The 25,521-nt window shown below is 45.4% G+C and overlaps 2 protein-coding genes across 4 annotated transcripts; one reads left to right on the forward strand and one right to left on the reverse strand.

The window, feature by feature from the left end:
• Positions 1-17,468, forward strand: CPT2 (carnitine palmitoyltransferase 2). The gene is made up of 5 exons (XM_003891906.3): positions 1-672; positions 4,293-4,373; positions 5,889-5,995; positions 13,314-14,618; positions 16,530-17,468. Exons 1-5 carry the CDS (start codon positions 521-523, stop codon positions 16,859-16,861), a joined length of 1,977 nt encoding a protein of 658 aa, XP_003891955.1. The 5' UTR covers positions 1-520; the 3' UTR covers positions 16,862-17,468.
• Positions 17,369-24,889, reverse strand: CZIB (CXXC motif containing zinc binding protein). 3 transcript variants are annotated; one of them, XM_003891907.4, is made up of 8 exons: positions 23,931-24,872; positions 23,623-23,706; positions 22,231-22,287; positions 21,786-21,867; positions 21,544-21,575; positions 20,063-20,140; positions 19,270-19,335; positions 17,369-18,008 (listed from the first exon to the last, which is right to left on the reverse strand). In XM_003891907.4, the coding sequence occupies exons 1-8, from the start codon at positions 23,934-23,936 to the stop codon at positions 17,931-17,933; spliced, it is 483 nt and encodes a 160-aa protein (XP_003891956.1). In that variant the 5' UTR covers positions 23,937-24,872; the 3' UTR covers positions 17,369-17,930. The 3 variants fall into 3 exon arrangements, with proteins under 3 accessions (XP_003891956.1, XP_021797379.1, XP_017817101.1); XM_021941687.2 differs by lacking the exon at positions 20,063-20,140 and having other exon boundaries at positions 23,931-24,889; XM_017961612.3 differs by lacking the exon at positions 22,231-22,287 and having other exon boundaries at positions 23,931-24,875.
• Positions 24,890-25,521: the final 632 nt, after the last annotated feature.

Here is a 25,521-nt window from a genome sequence, read left to right on the forward strand (position 1 = left end):
TCATCTGTATAATTTTGGGAGGTACGTTGAATCATTACTATCTATCTACTTCTTAGGTGAGGAAATAGAGGTTTAAAATTTAGTCCACAGTCTCGCAGGGATGGAGCCTGGATCAAATTTTGGGTTATCAGATTCCACACACGTTTCTTAGCTTTTCTTTTTTTTTTTTTCAGCTCCAATTTCTGTCTTGCTCCAGAAAAGGGGAAGGAGCCGCTGCGGATCTCTGTCTCCAGCCTCCTAGGGAAGGGAAGGGAGACCAGCGGTGCGGAGGCTGGGGCCCCCTTCTGGGTGGGGCCTAGTGGTGGGCGGGGCCTGGCAGTGGGCGGCCCCTGTCCGGAAGGGGCCAGTCCGGGGCGGAGCCGACGGCCTTACAGGGGCCGGAAGTGGCCTGCGGGAGGAGGAGAAGTGGGTTCGGAGTCCTGAAGCAGTGTCCCGGGCCCTAAGGGGCGACGGCGGTCTTGTCTTTAAACTCCAGAACTACCCATTTGCCGCGTTCTCGCCGCCGCAGGCTCCCGGGACGATGGTGCCCCGCCTGCTGCTGCGTGCCTGGCCCCGGGGCCCTGCAGTTGGTCCGGGAGCCCCCAGTCGGCCGCTCAGCGCCGGCTCCGGGCCCGGCCAGTACCTGCAGCGCAGCATCGTGCCCACCATGCACTACCAGGACAGCCTGCCCAGGTGAGCCCGGCCTCCGGGTCCCCGCCGCCCGCTGCCATCCCAGGATCGGCCCCAACCTGACTGCAGTCACTCATGACCCTTCTAGTGAACCCGCTTCGGCCCCCAAGCCCCTACCATGGAGGCTGCCACATCCCCTAATCTGGAAGTCTTGGGACTTTCAGAATCTCCTAGCACAGGAACCTCAGAACTCTCAAATTGTCTTCCAGAACCCCTCGATGCTATCTCATTCTCCATCTTGAACCCTTCTCAGATTTCCTCTCCATTAACCTGACTTCCAGCCAGCTAAACTAAGTCCTCTTCTCCCTGAAAAATGCCAGACCTGCATATTTCCAGCACCGCTGTAACCCCTCAACTGTGGCGTCTCCTGAAGTACTTTAATGACTGCCTCACAGTCCTGCCCGGAATGTGGGTAGGCTGATTCCTAATACATCATGGTTACCATTCCTCAACTTCTCCCAGCATCGCCTTCACCCCTGTCACTCAGGACCCTCAGCCCCACCTCCCGTTTCTCCAGTACTCTGTTCTTTCACCCCCCCCATCAGCCCCCACAAGCACAGCCCTCAAGTGTTCACCCTTGCCCTCCACTGACCCTCCCCCAGGTTTTTAAATCTTTAATCTCCTAAGTCCAGTGTTGATCCGGAAACCTTTCACTCTCTCCAAGCCCTCCTCAACAGGTTCCTTCCCTTAAAATATCCTACCTCATCCACAGTACCCCTTGTAAGTGCAGCTCACCCTCACAGAATTCTAGATACCACCCTCAGTACCCCGTCCACACTCCATCATACTCAGATCCAGGGCCTACCCAAATTTCTCTTCTCCTCCTCACCATGGGCTACCCTGCCTTCGAAACACTTCACCCAGAATCGACTTCCCGTCTGAAAATAGCCCTAGTAAATCCTCTCCCCTTCCCTCCCCCAGTACTTTCTTAAATCCGGCTTCCGATTCTCCCCAGCCTTCGAACTCCACCTTCGCCTGAGCCGCCAGGTCTCCTTCTTCAATATTACATATTTTCTTCACCCTCTAAACCAAACCTAAACTAACTTCTAACTTACTGAGTGAGTAACTCCGTTCCTGGAGCCAAGTTCAAAATTTGTCTCAAAGACCCTTCTCACCTTATTTCTCACCAAACTGTCCTCAGGGATTCCCCGTACCCAGGAGCTAGAGGCCAGGCTCCTTCCCTGTGTGTGAAACAAACATTGTGTCACAGGCCTCACCCGAGCTGCTGGGTTGCTGTTTTTCTCTGCATCCGGGACCATTTAACCCAGTGTCATCACTACATACCCCCACCCTCTCAGGAGGATCGAGTGATTCTTGTGAAATTACATTTTATGCAAACATCTAAAACAAATGAAAATGAGATTATCTACACGTAGCAGGAGGGAGGAAGAAAAAGGGGCTTTGTGCCTGTAGGATAAGCCTGTGTGTATGAGCTCAGCCAGTATGTGGGTGAAAGGTGAGGACGGACGGAACCTGTCTTCACTTGCCAAGTTCAGAGTCAGATGGTCACTGACTTTCAGGCAGGCCTGGGCCCCACCCAGGTTTAAGATCAGAGGGATTTTCTGCACTTTAGAATTGGAAAGCTGGGAGGAATATTCAAGATCATTTATTCCAACCCCATCCACAGCACAGTCTGTAGGAATCTGGAGGTACCAATTCAAACTCCAGTTCAAATAGTACCACTAGTCACCCATGCATAACCTTAAGCAGCCAACCTCTCCCAGACCTCCATTACCTTATTTGTAAATTGGGAGTTAGATGAGAGATAAGATTCCTTCTCTCTCTCAGATTATAGACTGATAACATGTATAATCTTTCACACTCACTCATTGATGTCATACTTGGTGAAAAGCCCTAACTTTGAGGTCTGGTAGAATGTAGTTTCAGATTCTGGATCTGCAAGTCTTTAGCTATAATTTTGGGCAATTCTGTTAACTTCATTGAGCCAATTTTATTTTGTTTTTTTTGGAGACAGAGTCTCTCTCTGTTGCCCAGGCTGGAGTGCAGTGGCCCTATGTCGGCTCACTGCAACTTCTGCCTCCTGGGTTCAAAGGATCCTCCTGCCTCAGCCTCCCAAGTAGCTGGGATTACAAGCGTGCACCACCACGTCTGGCTAATTTTTGTATTTTTAGTAGAGATGGAGTTTCACCATGTTAGCCAGGCTGGTCTCAAACTCCTGACTTCAAGTGATCTGCCCTTGGCCTCCCAGGTAGCTGGGACCACAGGCATGCACCATCATGCCTGGCTGATTTCTTGTATTTTTTGTATCTTTTGTAGAGACAGGGTTTCACCATGTTGCACAGGCTGGTCTTGAACTCCTGGACTCAAGCACTCTGCCTGCCTCGGCCTCCCGAAGTGCTGAGATTACAGGTGTGAACCACCATGCCCAGCTTCACTCCAGAAATTTTTAAGTAGGACTTTTTTTTTATTAAAATTGCCATTGTCTCTAATGTAGAATTTTGTTTAAAAGGAAGAAGGTAAACTTTCATGAATATCCTTACTGTAGTAAAACCAAATTTTAAGAAACATATGTAGGCAACTCTGGATTTATGAGGTAGCTGAGATAGTATTTGGAATTTTTCTGAGTAAGTCAGTGAATGTAAGGGGATCTGTGGTGTTAAAGTGTTGTAAATGGGTACTTAGTGCAGTCTAAGTCCATAATGGCAGTAAATAATTGATTTATTTTTGTCATATTGTGGATAAACATGCATTAAAAATAAACTGATGAACCACAGTATATCTTATATTAGGCTTTTAAACTGCTTTATGTATCATGTTTCATTTCCTAAATGACTGATACATTTCAGTATTTTGCATATCAGTGTTAATTTTTAGTTGGTAGAGGCAACCTAACAAACTCTGTTTGTTTTGCTATTAGGGGATATTTCTTTCAATAAAACAAATGAATTGGAAGAGAAAATACACCTCACTTTACTGTCCATGTGTTTTAATTTCACAATAAGCCAGTAACTTCATCACCATAGCCATCTTTGGGAATCCCTAGCAGAGAGAATGATGAGTAGGCAAATTGCTGTTCCTGTTATTTAAGCACATGGGACTATTTGGTTCTTGCTAATGGCGTTCCTGGTGTCTGGACATGGCTTACTGGTTGATTCCTACCTTTCAGTGACTGTAGCCCCCATATAACTGGCCCTTGGACAGATCTGTGTTTCACTCTTATATAATTATCTGTTGTAAAATGCAGAAGAAAATTTAAAAAATAGAACCTTTTCATTTTATCCTAGGGGAGAAAAATGCAGTTGTTCAAACTAAGGCTAGAATTAAATCAGGGCAATACAGTGTTAGCACAGGTGGTGTCATTTTGACCAGAAAACAGGAATGCTTGGGGCAGCTTCTGCTTCCCCATTTTGAATCTATTATTATTATTTAAGATATTATATTCATATTTTATGTAAAGATTTAGTTGTTATTTTACTTAAAAGTAGAGTTACCATTGATATACTTGGCATTAGTAAACCCACAGATTCTGATTTGTCTGTGGCTTCCAATTATTGGTTTTGGGGGAGGAAATTAATGATCTAGTAATCAGTTCATTAGCTTGTAAAGCTAATTAACCTCTTCCACATACTGTCAGCCTTACACTGACCCTGCTTTCTCCCCAGGCTGCCTATTCCCAAACTTGAAGACACCATTAGGAGATACCTCAGTGCACAGAAGCCTCTCTTGGATGATGGCCAGTTCAGGTAAACACTGAGAACCTTGGGTGAGCATAGTTGGGGTGGTTCAAGACAGGCTGGCAAGTAGTGGTGGACCAAGCTTCAGGGAATGTTTGTGACTTGACTGGGTCTCCAGAAACCCAGAACCTAGTTGTGCCTTTGCAAGTTCAGGAAATAGATTTTCATTCAGGAAGGACTGACCGAGCCCTGAGAGTTCCTCTAAACAGGCTCAAGAGAAGATAGTTTATAAGTCAGAATGCCAAATGTGTACTTCCCCTTAGCAGGTGTACCTGGGAGGCTTGCTGGTCCTAGTCATTTATAGAGAGCATGTACCCTTGGAAGGGAGGTCCACTGAGGAGACCATACAGCAGACCAGAAGTCTGCGTTGTAAGCATGTTTATTGAGTTGGATAGCATGCCTCCAAAATTTATGCCCTTTTTCACGAAATTTAGTATATGATCTTATTTGGAATTAGGATTGTGGCAGATGTAATTAGTTAAGATGAGGTCCTACTGGAGTAGTGTGGGTCCTTAATTAAATATGACTGGTGTCCTTGTAAGAAGAAGGCACAGAGACAGCCATATGAGGACACAGGCAGAGATTGGAGTGCTGTGTCAACAAGCCACGGCATGCCAGGGATTGCTGGCAACACCAGAATCTAAGAGAAAGCCATGCAACAGATTCTTCCCCAGTCTTCAGAGAAGATATAGTCCTATTGACACCTGGATTTTGTCCATAAAGCTTCCAGAACTGTGAGAGAATAAATTTCTGTTGTTTTAAGCCACCCAGTTTGTGGTGTTTTGTTATAGCAGTCCTAGGAAGCAAATACAGCATAGAATTGGAAAATAATATCAAATTTTGTCAAAAAGTGGATTGCATTAAGCTCTTGTAGCCTAGTGTAGTACTCTTTTTTCATAATGGAAATTTTTCTGTACAGGTAACTGGCATTGTTGGAATCACAGAACTCTTCACTGGACAGTGATGGAGAAACAGATGAATTATCCATAATCTAGTCCTCTGTTTTCAAGTATTCCTTATTAGTCATTTAAAGTTTCTCTTGATATGGTAATAGCTACCAGTTATTGAGTATTATGTTTTAGGATATTCTGAATCCTTAGCTTTATAAATATTTTTAATCTTGTAAAGTGGTATTATCCGTTTTACACATCAAGAAACTGAGACTCAGATCAAGTAACTTATCCAAGATCACACAGTTTGAAAAGCGACAGAGCTAGGATTCAGACTTAACTTCTGTTGACTCCAGAGCTTGTGTCCTTTTCTCTGTGCCAAACTGCCTCCTAGGGTATGGATTATTTTGTGAGATGTTGATTGATTTTCCTAATCATTCATTTTAAGAAGGTAGTCTAGATTATCAATTTTGGATTGATTCCTGTTCTGGTTAGAGGTACTTTCCGATCTCATTCTGGGTTTTAGGGCTATGCTGTTGGGGACCCAAAATTCTATTCTGAGTTCCTTGCCATGAACTTAAAAATCACGTATTCCCTACCATGGTTTGATTTTGTCTTTTCTTGAATGTTTTAGGAAAACAGAACAATTTTGCAAGAATTTTGAAAATGGGATTGGAAAAGAACTGCACGAGCAGCTGGTTGCTCAGGACAAACAGAATAAACATACAAGCTACATTTCGGGTAGGTAGGCTGGGCTGTGGGTATGATTTCTCCCAGAGCCCTCCATAATGAAAAGTAAGGCATATTCTCTCCTGTTTTGGTCTCAGATATTTTTGGTGAGACCAGCAAATGAAGTAACATCTCATCCTCCCTTCCTGAGGTAAATGTTAAGGCTGAGTGTGTTCCTCCTCTACTGAGGTGTTGACTGCAGCCCATGCTCAAGAATGGGCTTCTCTGTAGGTGGGATTGAGGCCGGCCTTCTCTGTAGGTGGGATTGAGGCAGAACCTAATCAATGGTCCTGTCTGAAAAGGATGCAGGATTAAAGTCCTATGTCCTGTATCATTCTGGGTCCTTCACTGTCAGGCAGAACTGTCCTCTCCAGCCTCTTCTCTCACCACCCACCCTGACACACTTCCTGCTGAACTCCTCATTGATCCCTGAACCCTTAGTCTTTTATTCTTCTGTGCCTTTATCCATGCTGTTCCCTCTACCATTTTTTTGCCTGGCAAATTCTTCTTTTAAGATCCAGGGAGGATGGTTTTCTGTGAAACCTCAGTCCTTTTTCCACTCCATTCAGAGTTGGTTGCTTCCACCTCTGTTCCTACAGCACTTCTTTTAGTTTATACATTTACCAAGGTTATACATGCACATAGTTTAAAGAATCAGACAGTTCTATAAGGCTTGTTAGGAAAAAGAGCAACTTCCTTATCATTACCTTATTTCCCACTTCTCACTTTCAGCTCCTAAATCTTTTGTTATATACCTCGTATCTCTAAATTAGATACTTAAATTAGTGCATCTTGATTTTTTCGCTTTAGTCATTAGCTATTGACATCTCATTGTAGAAGATTAGAATTCAGCAGTATTTTACATCCCACCACATATGTGGGATGTGTATACACGTACTTCCTGTCCCCTCATTCACAGCATAGGGATTTGTAATTTTGGATAACTCAGTATCTAGTGTTTATGCTATTATGATCATATAAACATTATTGTCAGCTGACTCGTATAGCATATTGGGATGGTTTTTCCTTTCCAGTACAAAGTTTTTGTTTTCTCTGAAGTTAATAATTATTCCATCCTTTCTTTTGTTTAGTTTCCTATGTGCTTACTAATTTACACCCAGACTCTTCACAAGCTATCTGAATCTCCTGTCAATACATGAAAGCAGATTGGACATTCTATCCATTTTGGTCTTCTTGACGAAACTTCTTCCAGAACTTGCGACATGCTGTAGTCTGGATTTGTGAACCTCTTGGCCTACTGTGAAGCTGCTCTCCTGTGCTCTTTCACCATCAGCCGGGACATCTGTCATCACTTTCTCATGTTGGGACTCATGTTTCTTGTCTTTCATATTTTCTTATTTCTTTGCTTTTCTTTTCTTTTTTTTTTTTTTAAATCAAAGCACATATTCCCTTTACTATCTGGAAACAGAACATGGGAAGCAAAAATTTTAAAATGGCCCTTATACTTCATTGATAATTTGGCCGGGTTTGAAATCATTTTTCCACAGAATTTTGGAGCCTTTGCTTCATTGTCTTTTAGCATCCAGTGTTGCTGTTGGTAAATCTAACGTTATTCTGAGACTTAAATCTTTTGACTATTTCTTCTCTCTGCCTTTGGAAGCTTTTTAGAATTTTCTCTTTGTCCCCAGTGTTTTGAAATTTCAGGTAATGTGTTTTAGTGTGAGTCTATTCTTATCCATTTTGTTGGGCCACTCTGTGAGTCCTTTGAATCTGAAATCTCATCCTTCAGGATATTTTCTTGTTTTATTTCTTTGGATTTCTTCCTCTCCATTTTTTTTCTCTGTTTTTTTCTTTGTGGAACTGTTATCATTCAGGTGTAGAATTTCCGGGTCTCATCCTCTAATTTTCTTATCTTTTCTCTCACAGTTTTCATCTCTTACTCTTTTTGTTCCATTGTCTTGGGGGACTTTACTTAATTTTAATCTCTCAACCTGTCTGTTTTTAAAACTCCTGTTTTCCTATTTTTTACTTTCACAAGCTCTTTTTTCTTCTTATGGTGTTCTTTTTAAAAATAGTTTATCTCTGAGAATTTTTTTAAAGATCTCGTCTCTCTTCATAGTCTATTGCCTTCAAGTTGCTTTTCTCCTGTTTGCTTTGCCCTTTCTTCAGCTGCTTCATAATCCTGTGTTGTCTTAGATATGAATGAGATATTAAAAAGCTCTTGGAAGCTATGTGGATGAGGGTGAGGCTTGTCAGTTACAGATTTGCTCTAATATGATTGATATGGTTTGGCTCTATGTCCCCACCCAAATCTCATCTTTGAATTGTAATACCCATGTGTTGAGGGAGGGACCTGGAGGGAGGTGATTGGATCATGGGGGCGGTTTTCCCCATGTTGTTCTCATGATAGTGAGTGGTTTCTCACTAGCTCTGATAGTTAAAAAGTATTCGGCAGTTCCCCCACTTGTTCTCTTTCTCTCCTGCTGCCACATAAGATGTGCCTTGCTTCCCCTTCACCTTGTGCTGTGATTGTAAGTTTCCTGAGGCCTCCCCAGCCACAAGGAACTGTGAGTCAATTAGACCTCTTTTCTTTATAAATTACCCAGTCTCAGGTAGTTCTTTATAGCAGTGTGAAAATGGACTAATATAGAAAATTGGTACCAGGAGGGGTGCATTGCTACAAAGATACCTGAAAATGTGGAAGCAACTTTGGAACTGGTTAATAGGCAGAGGCTGGAACAGTTTGGAGGGGTCAGAAGAATACAGGAAGATGTCAGACAGTTTGAAACTTCTTAGAGAGTTGTTGAATGGTTTTGACCAAAATGCTGATAGAGATATGGACAATGAAGTCCAGGCTGAGGTGGTCTCAGATGGAGATGAGGAACTCCTTGGGAACTAGAGCAAAGGTCACTCCTTACTATGCTTTAGCAGAGAGACTGGTGGCATTTTGTCCCTGTCCTAGAGATCTGCAGAACTTTGAACTTGAGAGAGATGATTTAGGGTGTCAGAAGAAATTTCTAAGCAACAAAGCATTCAAGATGGCTTTTTCTGAAAGCATATGGTCATATGCATTCACAAAGAGATGATCTGAAATTGGAACCTATGTTTAAAAGGGAAGCAGAGCATAAAAGTTTGGAAAATTTGCAGCCTGACCATGCAGTAGAAAAGAAAAACCCATTTTCTGGGGAGAAATTCCAGCCACCAGCTGCAGAAATTTGCATAAGTAATGAGAAACCAAATGTTAATAGCCAAGACAATGGGGAAAATGTCTTGAGGGCATTTCAAAGATCTTTACAGTAGCCCCTCCCAGCATAGGCCCAGAGGCCTAAGAGGGAAAAATGGTTTCCTGGGCCCTGCTGCTCTTTGCAGCCTTGGGACATGGTGCCCTGTGTCCCAGGCACTCCAGCTCCAGCCATGGCTAAAAGGGGCTAAGGCACAGCTCTGGCCATTGCTTCAGAGGGTGCAAGCCCCAAGCACTGGAGGCTTTCGTGTGGTGTTGGGCATGCAGGTGTGCAGAAAACAAGAGTTGAGGTTTGAAAACCTCCTCCTAGATTTCAGAGGCTATATGGAAATACCTGGATGTCCAGGCAGAAGTCTGCTGCAGGGGTGAAGCCATCATGGAGATCCTCTACTAGGGCAATGCAGATGAGAAATATGAGGTTAGAGCCCCCACACAGAGTTCCCAATGGGGAGCCTAGTGGAACTGTGAGAAGAGGGCCACTGCCCTTCAGACCCCAGAATGGTAGATCCACTGACAGTTTGCACCATGTGCCTGGAAAAGCCACAGGCATCCAACACCAGCCTGTAAAAGCAACCATGGGGGCTGTACTCTGCAGAGCCACAGGGGCAGGGCTGCCAAAGGCCTTGGGAGCCCACCCCTTGTATCAGCATGCCCTGGATGTGAGACATGGAGTCAAAGATCATTTTGGAGCTTTAAGATTTAATGGCTGCCCTGCTGGATTTCAGGCTTGCATGGGGCCTGTAGCCCCTCTGTTTGGGCCAATTTCTCCCTTTTAGAATGGGAGCATTTACCCAATGCCTGTAACCCCATTGTATCTTGAAAATAATTAACTTGTTTTTGATTTTACAGACTCATAGGCAGAAGGAACTTGCCTTGACTCAGATGAGACTTTGTACTTGTAATTTTCAGTTAATGCTGGAGTGAGTTAAGACTCTGGGGGACTGTTGGGAAGACATGGTTGTGTTTTGAAATGTTAGAAGTACATGAGATTTGGGAGAGGCCAGGGCGGAATGATGTAGTTTGGCTCTGTGTCCCCAACCAAATCTGATCTTGAATTGTAATAATCCCCAAGTGTCAAGGGAGGGACTTAGTGGGAGGTGATTGGATCACGGGGCGGTTTCTCCCATGTGTTTCTTGTGATAGTGAGTTCTCATGAGATCTGATGGTTTAGAAGTGTTTGGCAGTTCCTACTCCTCACTTATTCTCTCTCCTGCTGCCATGTAAGATGTGGCTTGCTTCCCCTTTGCCTTTCGCCAGGATTGTAAGTTTCCTAAGGCCTTCCCAGCCATGCAGAATTAAGTCAGTTAAACTTCTCTTCTTTATAAATTACCCAGTCTCAGGTAGTTCTTTATAGCAGTGTGAAAACAGACTAATACAGTGATCCAGCTAAACTGCTTCCCTGGGTTGCCCCTAATGGTAGTGTCATTGGGTTAGACTCCCTAGGGAGGCTTTTCTAGTAAACAGCCAAAAGGTTGCTAGTGTTGTAGAAGGTAGGGTAAGTAAGGGAAGAAGATTTGAGATCCTAACTGTGATTCAGGTCTCCCAGTTTTATTTTATTTATTTTATTAGACAGAGTCTCATTCTGTCACCCAAGCTGGAGTGCAGTGGTGTGATCTCGGCTCACTGCAACCTCTGCCTCCTGGGTTCAAGTGATTCTCGTGCCTCAGCCTTCTGAGTAGCTGGGACTACAGGCATGTGCCACTATGCCTGGCTAATTTTTTGTATTTTTAGTAGAGACAGTGTTTCACCATGTTAACCAGGATAGTCTTGATCTCCTGACTTCGTGATACACCCACCTTGCCCTCCCAAAAGTGCTGGGATTACCAGCGTGAGCCACCACACCCAGCCCCCAGTTTTATTTTTTCCAGAGAGTAAAACTTAAGTCTTCTACCAGAGTGCGGAGGGACTCTCAGGTTGTGGTAGTGGTGATATAATTAAACAGTCCTTCAACCAGATGTATCTAGGTTACCAACTACTGAGCCCTCTGGGGGTTCTGCTGTGCAAATCATATGATTTCTTGGCTTTTTCTCCTGCCAATCTAGGATTGGCTTTCTCCAGTCTGCTTTAGTCATTACCAGTTGCATAAGTGCTTTCCAGCTTCTAGTATTTGTTTTCTCATCTCCCATTCTCTTGGCCTGACTGGTTTATGTCTCTTTGAAATTCTTTTGCTAAGTGGGGGTCAGAGGCATGAATTTATGTCTTCTCACATCAAATATATCTTATCCACCAGTACTTTTCTCTCATCATTTTAGTATTATCTCCCATCATTTAGCGTTGCATTATGTTTTAATTATTTGCCTCCTTCACCAGAGTTTTTCAGAATCAAAGATCATGTCCTATTCCTCTCTAAATCCCCTGGACCAAGGCCTGGCACAGCACTGATTCTCAAGGGATGGAATAAGTGGATGGACCAACAAATGAGTAATAGACAAATCTGCATCTATTAATCCTTTTCCCAGTGCTATACATATAAATGTTATTTGCCCGAATGAAAGATGGTCCTTATTTATAGAGTGTATTCATGCTTACTAATCCAAGCAGGAACTTTCCCTGACATATTTTCTGATAAAATATTGCTTTTGGAATTTTTACAGGTAAAACATCTACAAGAACTCAGAGGGCTAGTTTGAGTGATCCATGCACTGATAGTTCTAATAGCCTTTTGAGTACTTTCTAAACAGGGAGTGCACAAATGTACACTGTACACAGGAGGACAATGAAGATGTTCCCCCCTTGTCAGGGGGGGCAGTCAAGTATGATTGTTGCCCCTGAAAGGAGATGAAGCAAGAGAAACCTAAAGAGATGGGGTGGGAATTAACTATTCTGTTCCAACATGAATACAAGTGGAGTGTTACCATATTTTATTCCTTTAAACCAAGAAAGGAAACCAAAGAGGAAGAAAAAGCAATTAATAAACATTAGGAAAATGCAAACCAAATCTGCAGTGCTATACTACTTTACACCTACCAGAATATCTCCACGCAACAAGACATATGATAACAAGTGCTGCTGAGGATGTGGAAAAATTGGAACCCTCATAGACAGCTGGTGGGAATGGTGCAGCCACTTTGGAAAACATCTCGGCAGTTCCTCAAAGGTTAAACAGAGACTTACCATGTGATAGCAATTCCACTCCTGGCTATGTCCATATAAAAACATGTATAAGAATGTTCATAACAACATAATTCTTAATAGCTAGGCACAGTGGCTCACACCTATAATTCTAGCACTTTAAGAGGCTGAGGTGAGAGGATTGCTTGAGGCCAGGAGCTTGAAACCAGCCTAAGCAACATAGTAAGACCCCATCTCTACAAAAAATAAAAAAAATTAGCCAGGCTGGTGGTGTGCATCTGTAGTCCTGGCTACTTGGGAGGGTGAAGTGGGAGGATCACTTGAGCCCAGGGTTCAAGGCTGCAGTGAGCCATGATCACACCACTGCAATCCAGCCTGGACAACAGAAATCCTATGTGTCTTAAAAGAAAAAAAGGCAATATAATTCATAATAGAGTGGAAACAGTTCAAATGTCCATTAACTGATGAGTGGATAAACAAAATATAGTATATCCATATAATGGAATATTATTCAGCCATAAGAAGAAATGAAGAACTTACATGATACAACATGGATGAATCTTAAAAACATTATTAGGAGGCCAAGGCGGGTGGATCGCCTGAGGTCAGGAGTTTGAGACCAGCCTGCCCAACATGGTGAAACCCCATTTCTACTAAAAATCCAAAAATTAGCTGGGCATGGTGGAGGGTGCTTGTAATCCCAGCTACTCGGGAGACTGAGGCAGGAGAATCACTTCAATCCGGGAGGCGGAGGTTGCAGTGAGCCAATATTGCGGCACTGTACTCCAGCCTGGGTGACAGGAGCAAGACTCCGTCCCAAAAAAACAAAACAAAAACATTATTATAAGTGATAGAAGCTAGATGCAAAACACCATATATTGTATGACCCCATTTATATGTCTTGAATTATTGCAGAGCAAAAACATTCAGGGAATTCTCCCCACTGGAGGTTGATGCCATTTCCTTTGCCTATGCTTGAATTTTTTTTCTTCTTCAAATTTTATTTTTAGGAACAGCATTAACATTTTATGTTATTTTTTTCTTTTTATTTTTTAGGACCCTGGTTTGATATGTACCTATCTGCTCGAGACTCCGTTGTTCTGAACTTTAATCCATTTATGGCTTTCAATCCTGACCCAAAATCTGATTATAACGACCAGCTCACCCGGGCAACCAACATGACTGTTTCTGCCATCCGGTTTCTGAAGACACTCCGGGATGGCCTTCTGGAGCCAGAAGTGTTCCATTTGAACCCTGCAAAAAGTGACACTGACACCTTCAAGAGACTCATACGCTTTGTGCCTTCCTCTCTGTCCTGGTATGGGGCCTACCTAGTCAATGCATATCCCCTGGATATGTCCCAGTATTTTCGGCTTTTCAACTCAACTCGTTTACCCAAACCCAGTCGGGATGAACTCTTCACTGATGACAAGGCCAGACACCTCCTGGTCCTAAGGAAAGGAAATTTTTATATCTTTGATGTCCTGGATCAAGATGGGAACATTGTGAGCCCCTCAGAAATCCAGGCGCATCTGAAGTACATTCTCTCAGACAGCAGCCCCGCCCCCGAGTTTCCTCTGGCATACCTGACCAGTGAGAACCGAGACATCTGGGCAGAGCTCAGGCAGAAGCTGATGAGTAGTGGCAATGAGGAGAGCCTGAGGAAAGTGGACTCGGCTGTGTTCTGCCTCTGCCTAGATGACTTCCCCATTAAGGACCTTGTCCACTTGTCCCACAACATGCTGCATGGGGATGGCACAAACCGCTGGTTTGATAAATCCTTTAACCTCATTATTGCCAAGGATGGCTCTGCTGCCGTCCACTTTGAGCACTCTTGGGGTGATGGTGTGGCAGTGCTCAGATTTTTTAATGAAGTATTTAAAGACAGCACTCAGATCCCTGCCATCACTCCACAGAGCCAGCCAGCCACTGCTGACTCTACTGTCACTGTGCAGAAACTCAACTTCAAGCTGACTGATGCCTTAAAGACCGGCATCACGGCTGCTAAGGAGAAGTTTGATGCCACCATGAAAACCCTCACTATCGACTGCCTCCAGTTTCAGAGGGGAGGCAAAGAATTCCTGAAGAAGCAGAAGCTGAGTCCTGATGCAGTTGCCCAGTTGGCCTTCCAGATGGCCTTCCTGCGGCAGTACGGGCAGACAGTGGCCACCTATGAGTCCTGTAGCACTGCCGCATTCAAGCACGGCCGCACTGAGACCATCCGTCCGGCCTCCATCTATACAAAGAGGTGCTCTGAGGCCTTTGTCAGGGAGCCCTCCAGGCACAGTGCTGGCGAGCTTCAACAGATGATGGTTGAATGTTCCAAGTACCATGGCCAGCTGACCAAAGAAGCAGCAATGGGTGAGGCAGGGGTGGGGAGCATGCCCTTGGGTCTTGTCCTCAGTGCTTGAGTAAGCAAGCCTAAGTCATATTCTACTCCAAATCTGATTTCTACCCCTTCACTAAGTTGAATCCATCGCCAACTCCCCAAATAAATTTTCTTTTCTACCCTAGCAGTCTGAACAGCCACACTAGCCACTAGGGATCAGAATATTCTTGCCTCCTAAGCAGGCGTGGGGGAATGCATGTGACTTTGTGCTCATTTAAGGTCACTCTGAGCTGTGACGTGTCATTCTTTTTCTTTTTTTTGGAGACAGTTTCCCTCCTTCATCCAGGCTGGAGTGCAATGGCATGATCTTGGCTCACTGCAACCTCTGCCCCCAGGTTCAAGTGATTCTCCTGCCTCTGCCTCCCGAGTAGCTGGGATAATAGGCACCCACCACGCCTGGCTAATTTTTGTATTTTTGGTAGAGACAGGGTTTTGCCATTTTGGCCAGGCTGGTCTTGAACTCCTGACCTCAGGTGATCCCCCTGCCTTGGCTTCCCACAAGTGCTAGGATTACAGACATGAGCCACCGCGCCTGGCCCTTTTTGGAGACACAGTCTCATTCTGTCACCCAGGCTGGGGTGCGGTGGTGCAATCATGGCTTAGTGCAGCGTCAACTTCCTTGGCTCAAACAATCTTCCTGCCTCAGTCTCCCAAGTAGCTGGGACTACAGGCATGCACCACCATGCCTGGCTAATAATTTTTTTTTGATGGAATTTGTTGCCCAGGCTGGAATACAATGGCACAATCTCGGCTCACTGCAACCTCTGCCTCCTGGGTTCAGGTAATTCTCCTGCCTCAGCCTCCTGAGTAGCTGGGACTACAGGCTCACAGCACCATGCCCAGCTAATTTTTATATTTTCAGTAGAGATGGGGTTTCACTGTGTTGGCCAGGCTGGTCTTAAACTCCTGACCTCGTGATCCACCTGCCTCGCCCTCCCAAAGTGCTGGGATTACAGGTGTGAGCCACCACGCCGGGCCTAATTTTTAAAATTTTTTGTAGAGATGAGGTCCCACTGCATTGCCCAGGGTGGTCTCAAACTCCTGGGCTCAAGCAATCCTCCTGCCTCGGCCTCCCAAAGCACTAGGATTATAGGCGTGCACTGCTGCACCCAGTCTCCTTTTTCTGTTACTCATTGGTTATCAGACTGACTTTTGAAAATGTAGGATTTCTAAACTTGTGGCCCCACTAACTTCACCTCAGTTGTAGTGTGTCTGCTCTCTGTAAACAGGTCATCTCAGAAACTCTTCCCAGTTGTCATCTGTCATTACCTTTCTTTGATAAAATTCAAGACCTGGAAAGGACTTGGAGGGTCACAGTTGTCCTTTCATGTTGCTATGAAGTGCTGGAAGTGAAGGGGACCTCCCAGACATTCTAGTCTTCTCTTCCTCCATTTTATAAGGAGAAGACCAAGCCACTGGCCCGGTTACACAGCAAATTAGTAAGACTGAGATTAGAACCCTGGTCAAACAGACTTTCCATTTTGTTCCACTGACTCAATCTTCTCTTTTACACTTGAATCAGACTTACAGTTTTATCGTAGTTTTTGAGTCCATAGCTCTCTTCGTGTACTGTCTTGACTCTTTGACTAAACTGATTTCAAATCTTTAAAATTGTGCTTTCCTTTTAGGCTCATTTTTAGCTCAGCTGTTGACAGCTATTTTTAAATATAACATGATAAAATACATTTTCTAAATAATTTGAAGTATTCTAGCTTGAGCTGCTCTGAAGGTTAGTCAGCTGGTGGTGGGCATAGAGGTAGACAGAGCCTTCCCCCATTCTCAAGGATGCTGTGATGGGTATTCCTACCATGTGGTAAGTGGGGAGGTTTTCCTGAGGTCCTTTTCTGTCCTTGGACTCTGGTTTTCCATTTTGTTTCTCACAGGTCAGGGCTTTGACCGACATTTGTTTGCTCTGCGGCACCTGGCAGCAGCCAAAGGGATCATCTTGCCTGAGCTCTACCTGGACCCTGCATACGGGCAGATAAACCACAATGTCCTGTCCACGAGCACGCTGAGCAGCCCAGCAGTGAACCTTGGGGGCTTTGCCCCCGTGGTCTCTGATGGCTTTGGTGTTGGATATGCTGTTCATGGCAACTGGATAGGCTGCAATGTCTCTTCCTACCCAGGCCGCAATGCCCGGGAGTTTCTCCAATGTGTGGAGAAGGCCTTAGAAGACATGTTTGATGCCTTAGAAGGCAAATCCATCAAAAGTTAACTTCTTGGCAGATGAAAAGCTACCATCACTTCCTCATCATGAAAACTGGGAGGCTGGGCATGGTGGCGTATGCCTGTAATCCCAGCACTTTGGGAGGCTGAGGTGGGTGGATCACTTGAGGTCAGGAGTTTGAGACCAACCTGGTCAACACGGTGAAACCTCATCTCTACTAAAAATACAAAAACTAGCTGGGCATGGTGGCATGTGCCTATAATCCCAGCTACTTGGGAGGCTGAAGCAGAATTGCTTGAACCCAGGAAGTGGAGGTTGCAGTGAGCTGAGATTGCACCACTGCACTCCGGCCTGGGCAACAGAGCGAGACTCTGTCTCAAAAAAACAAAAAAGAAAAAAAAATTGGGGCCTGTGTAGCCAGTGGGTGCTATTCTGTGAAACTAATCATAAGCTGCCTAGGCAGCCAGCTACAGGCTTGAGCTTTAAAATCATGGTTTTAAAGCTAAACGTGTAATTTCCACATGGGACTAGATCACAACTAAAGATAACACGAGATTTCAGTTTTAAGGGCATTTAATCAGGAGGAAAGGTTTGGAAAACTAACTCAGGTGTATTTATTGTTTAAGCCAGAAATAAAGTTTAATTTTTGCTTGAAGATGGTTCTTAATTTTTTTTTAACCTAATTCCTAATCCTCACAAAGATCTTTCCAACAGCAAGTTCAGTAAGTTCAGGTAATAGTACGTCACCACTGGCTTCTGGCTCATTGAGTGATGGTGGGATCGCAGTTTCCTCTCTGTAAACTTGCCCTTGACTGGGGAGATACCATCTCCTTAAAAATACTCTTCATATTCCTAAGGAGTGAACTGCTGCTGCACGAATTCTTATTTGCGGAGGGAGTAGCTGCTTCCTTACTTCACCTTCATGCACCAGTGCAGCATGAACAGGGGCTTTATTGATGGGGCTTGGGGAACTGTAATAAAGTCCAGCATGCAGACTGTGAAGGTTTGGTATAGCCGCCAGGAGACAAGGGGCAAAGGAACCAGCCTCTGTGGGCTCTGCTGCTTGGAGTACATTGTCCTTTCTCAGTTTGTAAGGGCAACTGTGCAGGAAGAGGGATCAGCACTTCACAAACTGGTGGGTGACCTCGTAGATTCCCACAGACTCCTGGGCCTTTTCATCATAGTCAGTCCAGTCCTGGGAAACAAAATGGCAATGTGAGCCTCACAAGGCAGAATGCAGCAGTGTGGAGAGCAGAGAACTGGGACTTAAAAGGCCCAGCTCAGGCTCTGACGCAAATAATCATGAACATGTATGACCCTGAACAGAGCCAGATAACTCAGGCCTGAATTCTAGCTCTTTCAGTTGTGTGACTGGGCAAATCACTTAACTTCTCTGAGCCTCTTCTCCGAGTCCTGTCTTCTATTTAAAAAAAACAAAAAACGGACAACAATGGAGTTCATATTGAATGTTGAAAGAATCAAATGAAGTAACACATTTAAAAGAACTCAGCAGCTGGGCGTGGTGGCTCATGCCTGTAATCCCACACTTTGGGAGGCCAAGGCAGGTGGATCATTTGAGGTCAGGGGTCCGAGACCATCCTGGCCAACAAGGTGAAACCCCATCTCTACTAAAAATATAAAAAATAGCCAGGAATGGTGGTAGGCACCTGTAATCCCAGCTACTTGGGAGGTTGATGCAGGAGGATCACTTGAGCCCAGGAGGCAGAAGTTGCAGTGAGCTGACACTGTGTCACTGCACTCCAGCCTGGGCAACAGAGTGAGACTGTCTCAAAAAATAAAATTAAATTAAATAAAACAAAATAAAATAAGAGCACTCAGCATAGTGAGTGCCTGGCACATATAAGAGCTCAGTAAATGCTAGCTGCTGTTACTAGGTGCTATGCAAATGAAATGAAGTTTTTGTCCTTCAAGGCGTGAGCACAAGGCTTTTTTATCTGCAGGGTAGTAATACGTCCAGTAATACAGACTCTTTCTTGTTCTTCATGGTAGTTAGGTGCAATAAAGCCGCCACAAACACTGAATTAGGGAATACTGAATGAATACTCCCTGGAGAAATACAGGGTTAGGTTCCTATGAGCCTCTGGTCACATTTTCATCAACCAATCAATAATCTAGCTTTATGTGTTTCTGTTTAAAGATACCTTACTTAATATATATTGTTGATTCATGAACTCACAGCCAGCAGCACTATAGCTCATGCCTGAATAAAGCTTATCTAACACGTATTCTCTCTGTAAGGGGCATCATAGCTTTTCCATATGTAGGAACATTAGAAAGCACTTATAGCACTATACTTGTGGCCATTTCAACAGCAAAATCACTAACAAAAAGCACAAAAATACAAAGTTGGCTTTCCACTGATGAGCCTTGTCCACCAAAAAAATATTTCCCACCAGGTGCCCTATAATACCTCCCAGAGCCCCCAAGTCTCATACCTTCTCCTGCAAATCAATGTCACTGAAGACTGTCCCTGACTCCACACCTTCAGCAGCAAACCCAGCCTGCAGGGGACAAGAAGGTACCAGTTAGTTTTGGCAAAAGGAGGCATTGGGCTATAAGTGAGGGCTGGCCAGGTTGCTGGCTCTTCTCACACTTTTGGGATGGAGGACAGAGATGCAGTACAAGCACCTCTCTTGGAATAACTGCTGATCTTCCAGGACCCGGCAGCTGCCTCAGAACTAGAGTGATGGTTTCTCTGAATTACAGTCCTGGACCAGAAGGCAGCAGGTGCAGCATAATCCCTTCCACTACCCCAGGTTTGCTGAAGGCCCCTGGGCATGTCATTTCCCAGGTTGGACCTTAGTTATTTATAAAATGGGGATGAAGTATTTGCTCTTCTGCCGACCTCACAGATTTGTTGTGAGGTGAAACATGCACAAATAAAGGGGGATAAGCACCAGCTCAAGTCAGACAGACCTGGGTTGAAACTATAGCTCCATTGCTTACTGTGTGACCCTGAGCAAGTTGCAACATCTCTTCAGTTCCTTACTCATCTGAAGAACAGGATGAATAAATTCATAGGGTTACCATGAGGATCAAATGTGGTAACATGTGAAAATGACAGCATGGGTGCCCAAGCATACAGCAGCCACTTAATAATGGACAATTATTACTACCACTAGAAAGGAGAAATGTCTAGTCCATGGTCTCTGTAGGTAGCAAAGTTCTGGCTGTCACTTCACGCATCCCCTCCCCAAAGACAGAGATTCCACAGAAAGATACACACACCTGGGGCTGGAAATCAACTGGTTCAAGGCCCCTGCACTCAAACTCCACTATTGTCTTGAAGTTCTCATTGTCTTCAGCCTAGAAAGGAAGTGTGTTGAAGAGGTAGGCCCAAAAGAGCTCTCAAGATGACCTCATGGCTCCTCTCCTTCCCACCAAATGGGCACTTACTGCCCCTGGAGGCCTACCATGAGACCCAGGAACAACTCATCCCCTTCTTAGAGGAAGTCTGCCTTGGGCACCTGCTCCCTATGAGGCTTTCTGTAGACAGTAGACATGGAGGCTGTAGAAGAGTGTGGATGCTGGGGTCAGCCTGCCTGGATGTAAGGTAAGCTCTGTCTCTCTTCCCCTCTGGGCCCAAGATTCCTAAATTGTCAAATACAGCCGAGGAAACCTCTACAATTTTATTGTGAGATTTTGAAATGCATATAAAGTGCCCAGCACAGTGCTCAATAAATGGTAAATAAAATTATCAACACCAAAAATATGAACAAGAATGTTAAGCTCCAAAGTCTCTAGATCATCCAAACAGACCCAGTACACTTAGCCACAGCCTTTTGCTCACTATCTGCCATTAAGTAAGGGAGAGGGCTGACTTACAGCGGTTGAAATGGTTATGTATGTGGAAGGGATACCTCTTACGGGGTAGATGGCCAGGAAATTCATGCCTACCTGACCTATGGGCTTAGGGGCCACAAGTGCCATGCCCACACATTCAGTCTCATCCTGTCATTCACTGTAAAAATAATTTCCTGCACACTGACTGGATTTTGACCAGGAGGAAAACAGAGCAGAAGCTCTGGGATCTGGAACAGTGAAGAGCCTCGAACTCTGGTACTGGTAAGGCATTTCTCTGTTAGCGCTCTAGTTCGATTCTTATTTGTCTGTATTTTCCACTAGACTATTATGTACTTGAGGGTAAGTCCTCATTTCATTTCTCTTTAACTTCAGGACAAAGCCAAGAATTTGGCACAACTCAAGATACTTTAAATAAATACCAAATAAGGAATAGGTGAATACAAATAACTGGCTTTCTTTAAACAAACAGACCCAAAGCACACACTCCCTCCCTCACCTTTGGGCTAACTTGCTCCATAGTAACATATAACTATCTAATAACACTGATACTATAAAGGATGGGATGCACCAAAGGACTACCCCACCTATGGTTTCAGAGAAAGCTTGCTAGTCCCCTAAAATGAAGACAAGGCAAGTGCTCTCAGTGATGCAAACTGAACAGCTAGATTGTGTCAGAGGTCCCCTGAGATCCCACAGCCCAGCCCTCATAAGAAGACACTGCAAGAGGCAATATACCAAGCACTCAGTGTACAGTGAATAAATGACTGAGGGAAAGAAGAACTAAGTTCATGAGTGAATATCCTATGGCAGGTCACTCTGATGCAGGCATGACTCTAGAACCCAGACCTACTAACTCCAGTTAGGATTTAACCCCACCATCCCTGCCACCACAGCAACAAACTTACATTGTAAGGCTTGATGGTGCTGCTTAATATCTCTGAAATAGAAAAGAGAACACAAAGTTGACCTGAGTCCATGCCCTGGCCCCAGCCAGGTGCCCAGATGTGGCCCTGAAAAAGATCGTGCTGCACAGGTGTCGGCATCTTAGGCTTGACTCCACCCTCAGGTAACATGAGTCTACTTTCAGCCTGGTGCCAGGAAGCTGTGGGCCACCCTGGCAGAACTCAGTATGCACAGCCTGACCTACCGATGGAATTTTCTCTTGCACACAGCTTGCACTTCTGGACCATGGAAGCACTGCCACGGCCCCCCTTCAGTGCCACACTGTCCTGGCAAAAAGCAAACAGAACTTTCAGTCACATATGAATTAGATGTACGGTCCTGAGGAGATTGAGCCCACCATTTATTGTCCACTGAAAGAGACCAAGACCCAGAAAGGGTAACTTACTAGGACAAGACTCCTGGGAAGGCTTCCTGAGGAAAATAAAAAAAGAGCTTCTCCTTGATTTTGAACTCTGCCTCATATCTCAAAGATGTCTGTTGAACCCAGTGCTGATCACACTGACACCTGCCCTCCCAAACCACAAAAAGCAGGGAGCAAAGAACTGGAGAGATGAAGGCCAGTTTCCCCAAATCCCTGCCCAGAAGTGTATGTGTGTTTGTGAGTGTTTATGATGGGGGGGAACAGTTACCATCAGCCGGATGTACTGCCACTTGTCCGAAATCTCACCACAGTTGCCACATTTCATCTTTGGGGGAAAAAGAATGTTAGTAAAGCAGCTGGCTCAGCTGGGCAGACACCAAGGAAGGGGTAAGAACAGTGGGAGGTGGGCAGGCTCATGGCCTACCTTCTCATTGGCAATCTCACTTCATCCCTAACACCAGCCCCAGCAAGGACAAAACTAGACCTATCTCTGGGCAAAGGGTAGATAGGTAAGGCTGTTTAATATGCCGGCATGCCCACCCTCCTCTATGAAGTGCTCAGTGTGGCCAGGGATTCAAGGCATCTGTGGTGCAGAAATGGCTTCAATGGGGGTGGGGGGAAATAGGGAGAGATTTGTTAAAAGATACAAAATTACACCTACATGGGAAGAATAAGTTCTAGTGTTCTATAGCACTGTAGGGTGACTATAGCTAACAATAACAGTTTCAAATAGCTAGGATATTAAATGCTCCCAACACAAAGAAACGATACATGTTTGAGATGAATATGCTAACTACCTTGATCTGATCACTATATATTACATATATCGCAACATCACCATATACCCCATAAATATGTACAATTCTTATGTGTCAATTAAGAAAAAAAAAAAAGAGAAATGGCCTCAGCAGGCCCCCCACCCACTCTGCTTGGTTGGCTTTATGGTCCCACAGGCCCTGTATGTCACTGGTGTATTTATCACTCTGTTGTGACTCTATTTTTCTGTCTCCTTCACTCGACTCGGCTTCTTGAAGCCAAAGAACAGATTCTCCCAAGTAAGCCCTGGTATTCAGGCTTCAAAATCCTGGGAAATAAAAGTAGTCCAGAGGCAGCTTCCCGAGGAACAGGGCTTTTGAGAGGTAGAGAAGGATGCTGGGATTTTGACCAGGAGGAAAACAGAGCAGAAGCTCTGGGATCTGAAACAGTGAAGAGCCTCGGACGGCTGGAGAAGGGGAGGCCTCTGTAGACCATGCCGCTAGGGTACCAGCTTTACCAGTGTGGGAGGGAAAAGGAAGGGTGGACTACGCACAAAATTAAACTATTTCACAATAAAGAAAACCAAATCAATAAACGAAAGGCGAACTATTCACCTTATTAAATAATCACAACGTCCCTTCAAGTAGCATTTCGTTTAGCGTCCGTTTACAGACCACGAAACATTTAACACAGGGAAAAACTACAAAATGAAGCTTTCCAAGACTGCCAATTAGAGATAAACCAATACACTTTAATAAAAAGTAAACGTAAAATTCTAACTAGGAAAACCCCGAACACTTAATGTGCCTGGTTAAATATTTTCTCATACTGCCGGAGAGAATGCTCCGGTTCAGCACTGAGATCAGTACGGGCCGCCACTCCCCGGGCCCCGCCCCGGCCGCACCTTCAGGTACCACCGGAAGTCCTCGCCCACGGGCCGGAGGTTGGTGATGTTCTCCAGCGAGGCTTTGAGTTGCAGCGCGATTTTCTGAGGGGGAGGGCCAGAGTAACTGCGTCAGCCGTGCCTGCGCAGCTCCACGCCGGCCCGACCCTCCCGCATTCCCAGCCATGGGTGCCACAGGGAGACATTCCTTCTGCTTCCTGCTCCTTCAGCGCGAACCCACTCGCTTCATCTCCTCCTGGCGCGAGCTCTTGCCTCCCAGACCCTCGCCACCTCCCCTCTGTGTCCCCGCGGCGGGCGGCTCCCCTCACCCCCATGGTGGCCCTCTCCGCCCGGTGCTGGCTGCGGCCGTTGCTTTCCGGCGCGTCGTAAAAGGCGAGTGCCGTCTGCGCACCCTCAGTAGGGCCTGGCGGGGCGGGGTTGCGGGGCAGGGAGCTCTGCCTGCGGCTGCTCGCCTGGCCCACAGGCTTTTCGCATCAGGGGATCCGGGGCCAGTGAAGGTCAGCCAGGTTCGCGAGCAACCCGTGCTCAGACCAGCGGAAGCCTGACTCCAGGATTCGGTGGTGCCACAGACACTGAACGCCGATTTTGTGCCTGCTCTAAGCGAACAAGACAGTTGCTGCCCCTCAGTTCTTTTCAGGCGCTTCACTACTCTGCTTGCCCTCGAACTTCTCAGATCACGTCAGCTCCCTCTGCCCAGGGGAAAAACTACAAAAGGAAGAGTTCCAAGACTACCAAATAAAGATAAACCAATACACTTTAAAAAGCAGAGTGTATTGGTTTATCAGATTTGGGGATGATGCCTTTCTTTAAACTGCCCTTTCCTGTTTCACCCAAGAGACCTGGTTTCTAGGCCCCTCTCCAGAGGTTACCCTGTGTCCACATCCTTTTCATTGTGGTCCCTGCGAATGGACATTCCCCTTCAGGTGGATTTTCTCTGGGAGCCCACCTGGTTTATCCTTCTGTCATACGTTTATTGAACTTTGTTTTATCTGGCCTCCCATCCAGGCTACATTGAGACCATGCAGGAGCTGTGGAGATTAACGTTAAAAGGAACAGCACATTCAAGACTCTTCTAGGAGGTAGAGCAAGATAGCCAGATGGAACCCTCCAGTGATCCTCCTCCTCCTCTTCCCTGGCAGGAACACCAAACTGAACAACTATCCACACAAGAAAGCACCTTCATGAGAACCAAAACTCAGCTAGCAATCGTAGTACCTGGTTTTAACATCACATCGAGATATAAGGCAATGGCCAGGCATGGTGGCTCACACCTGTAATCCCAGCGCTTTGGGGGGCTGAGGCGGGCAGATCACCTGAGGTCAGGAGTTTGAGACCTGGCTGGCCAACATAGAGAAACCCTGTCTCTACTTAAAATACAAAAATTAGCCGAGTATGGTGGTGCACACCTGTAGTCCCAGCTACTGCGGCGGCTAAGGCAAGAGAATTGTTTGAACCCGGGAGGTGGAGGTTGTAGTGAGCCGAGCTCGTGCCATTACACTCCAGCCTGGGCGGCAGAGTGAGACTCTATCTCAAAAAAGAAGAAGAAGAAGAAAAAAAAAAGGAATAAGGCAGTGAAGAGGGTAGGAAAGACAGTCTTGAATTGCTACCACCACCCCTCCCTCATCCTCTGGCAGCAGCTGGCTGCCTGGCACAGAGAGAGAATGTGCTTATGGCACTTTGCATTGGAACCAAGTGCTGCCCTGCCACCGTGGAAAGCAACTCAGGGCAGAATTCAGCAAGTGCCCACAGAGGAAGCACTTAGAGAAACCCTAGCCAGAGGGGAATCATCCATCCCAGTGGTCAGGTTCTGGCGAGCTGCACCACCACTGGCTAAAGTGATCCAGAGTCCTAAATAAATTTGAAAGGCAGTCTAGGCCACAAAGACAGCAGTTCCTGGGC

Source organism: Papio anubis, chromosome 1, assembly GCF_008728515.1.
Source record: "Papio anubis isolate 15944 chromosome 1, Panubis1.0, whole genome shotgun sequence".
Classification (NCBI taxonomy): domain Eukaryota; kingdom Metazoa; phylum Chordata; class Mammalia; order Primates; family Cercopithecidae; genus Papio; species Papio anubis.

Coding starts and splice junctions, on each gene's coding strand:
- CPT2 (XM_003891906.3), top strand. CDS start 521: ATGGTGCCCCGCCTGCTGCTGCGTGCCTGGCCCCGGGGCCCTGCAGTT. Junction 5,996..13,313: donor ACATACAAGCTACATTTCGG/GTAGGTAGGCTG, acceptor TTTATTTTTTAG/GACCCTGGTTTGATATGTAC. Junction 14,619..16,529: donor GACCAAAGAAGCAGCAATGG/GTGAGGCAGGGG, acceptor TGTTTCTCACAG/GTCAGGGCTTTGACCGACAT.
- CZIB (XM_003891907.4), bottom strand. Junction 22,288..23,622: donor ACTTCCGGTGGTACCTGAAG/GTGCGGCCGGGG, acceptor TTTCCCCCAAAG/ATGAAATGTGGCAACTGTGG. Junction 21,868..22,230: donor GGCAGTACATCCGGCTGATG/GTAACTGTTCCC, acceptor GCTTTTTGCCAG/GACAGTGTGGCACTGAAGGG.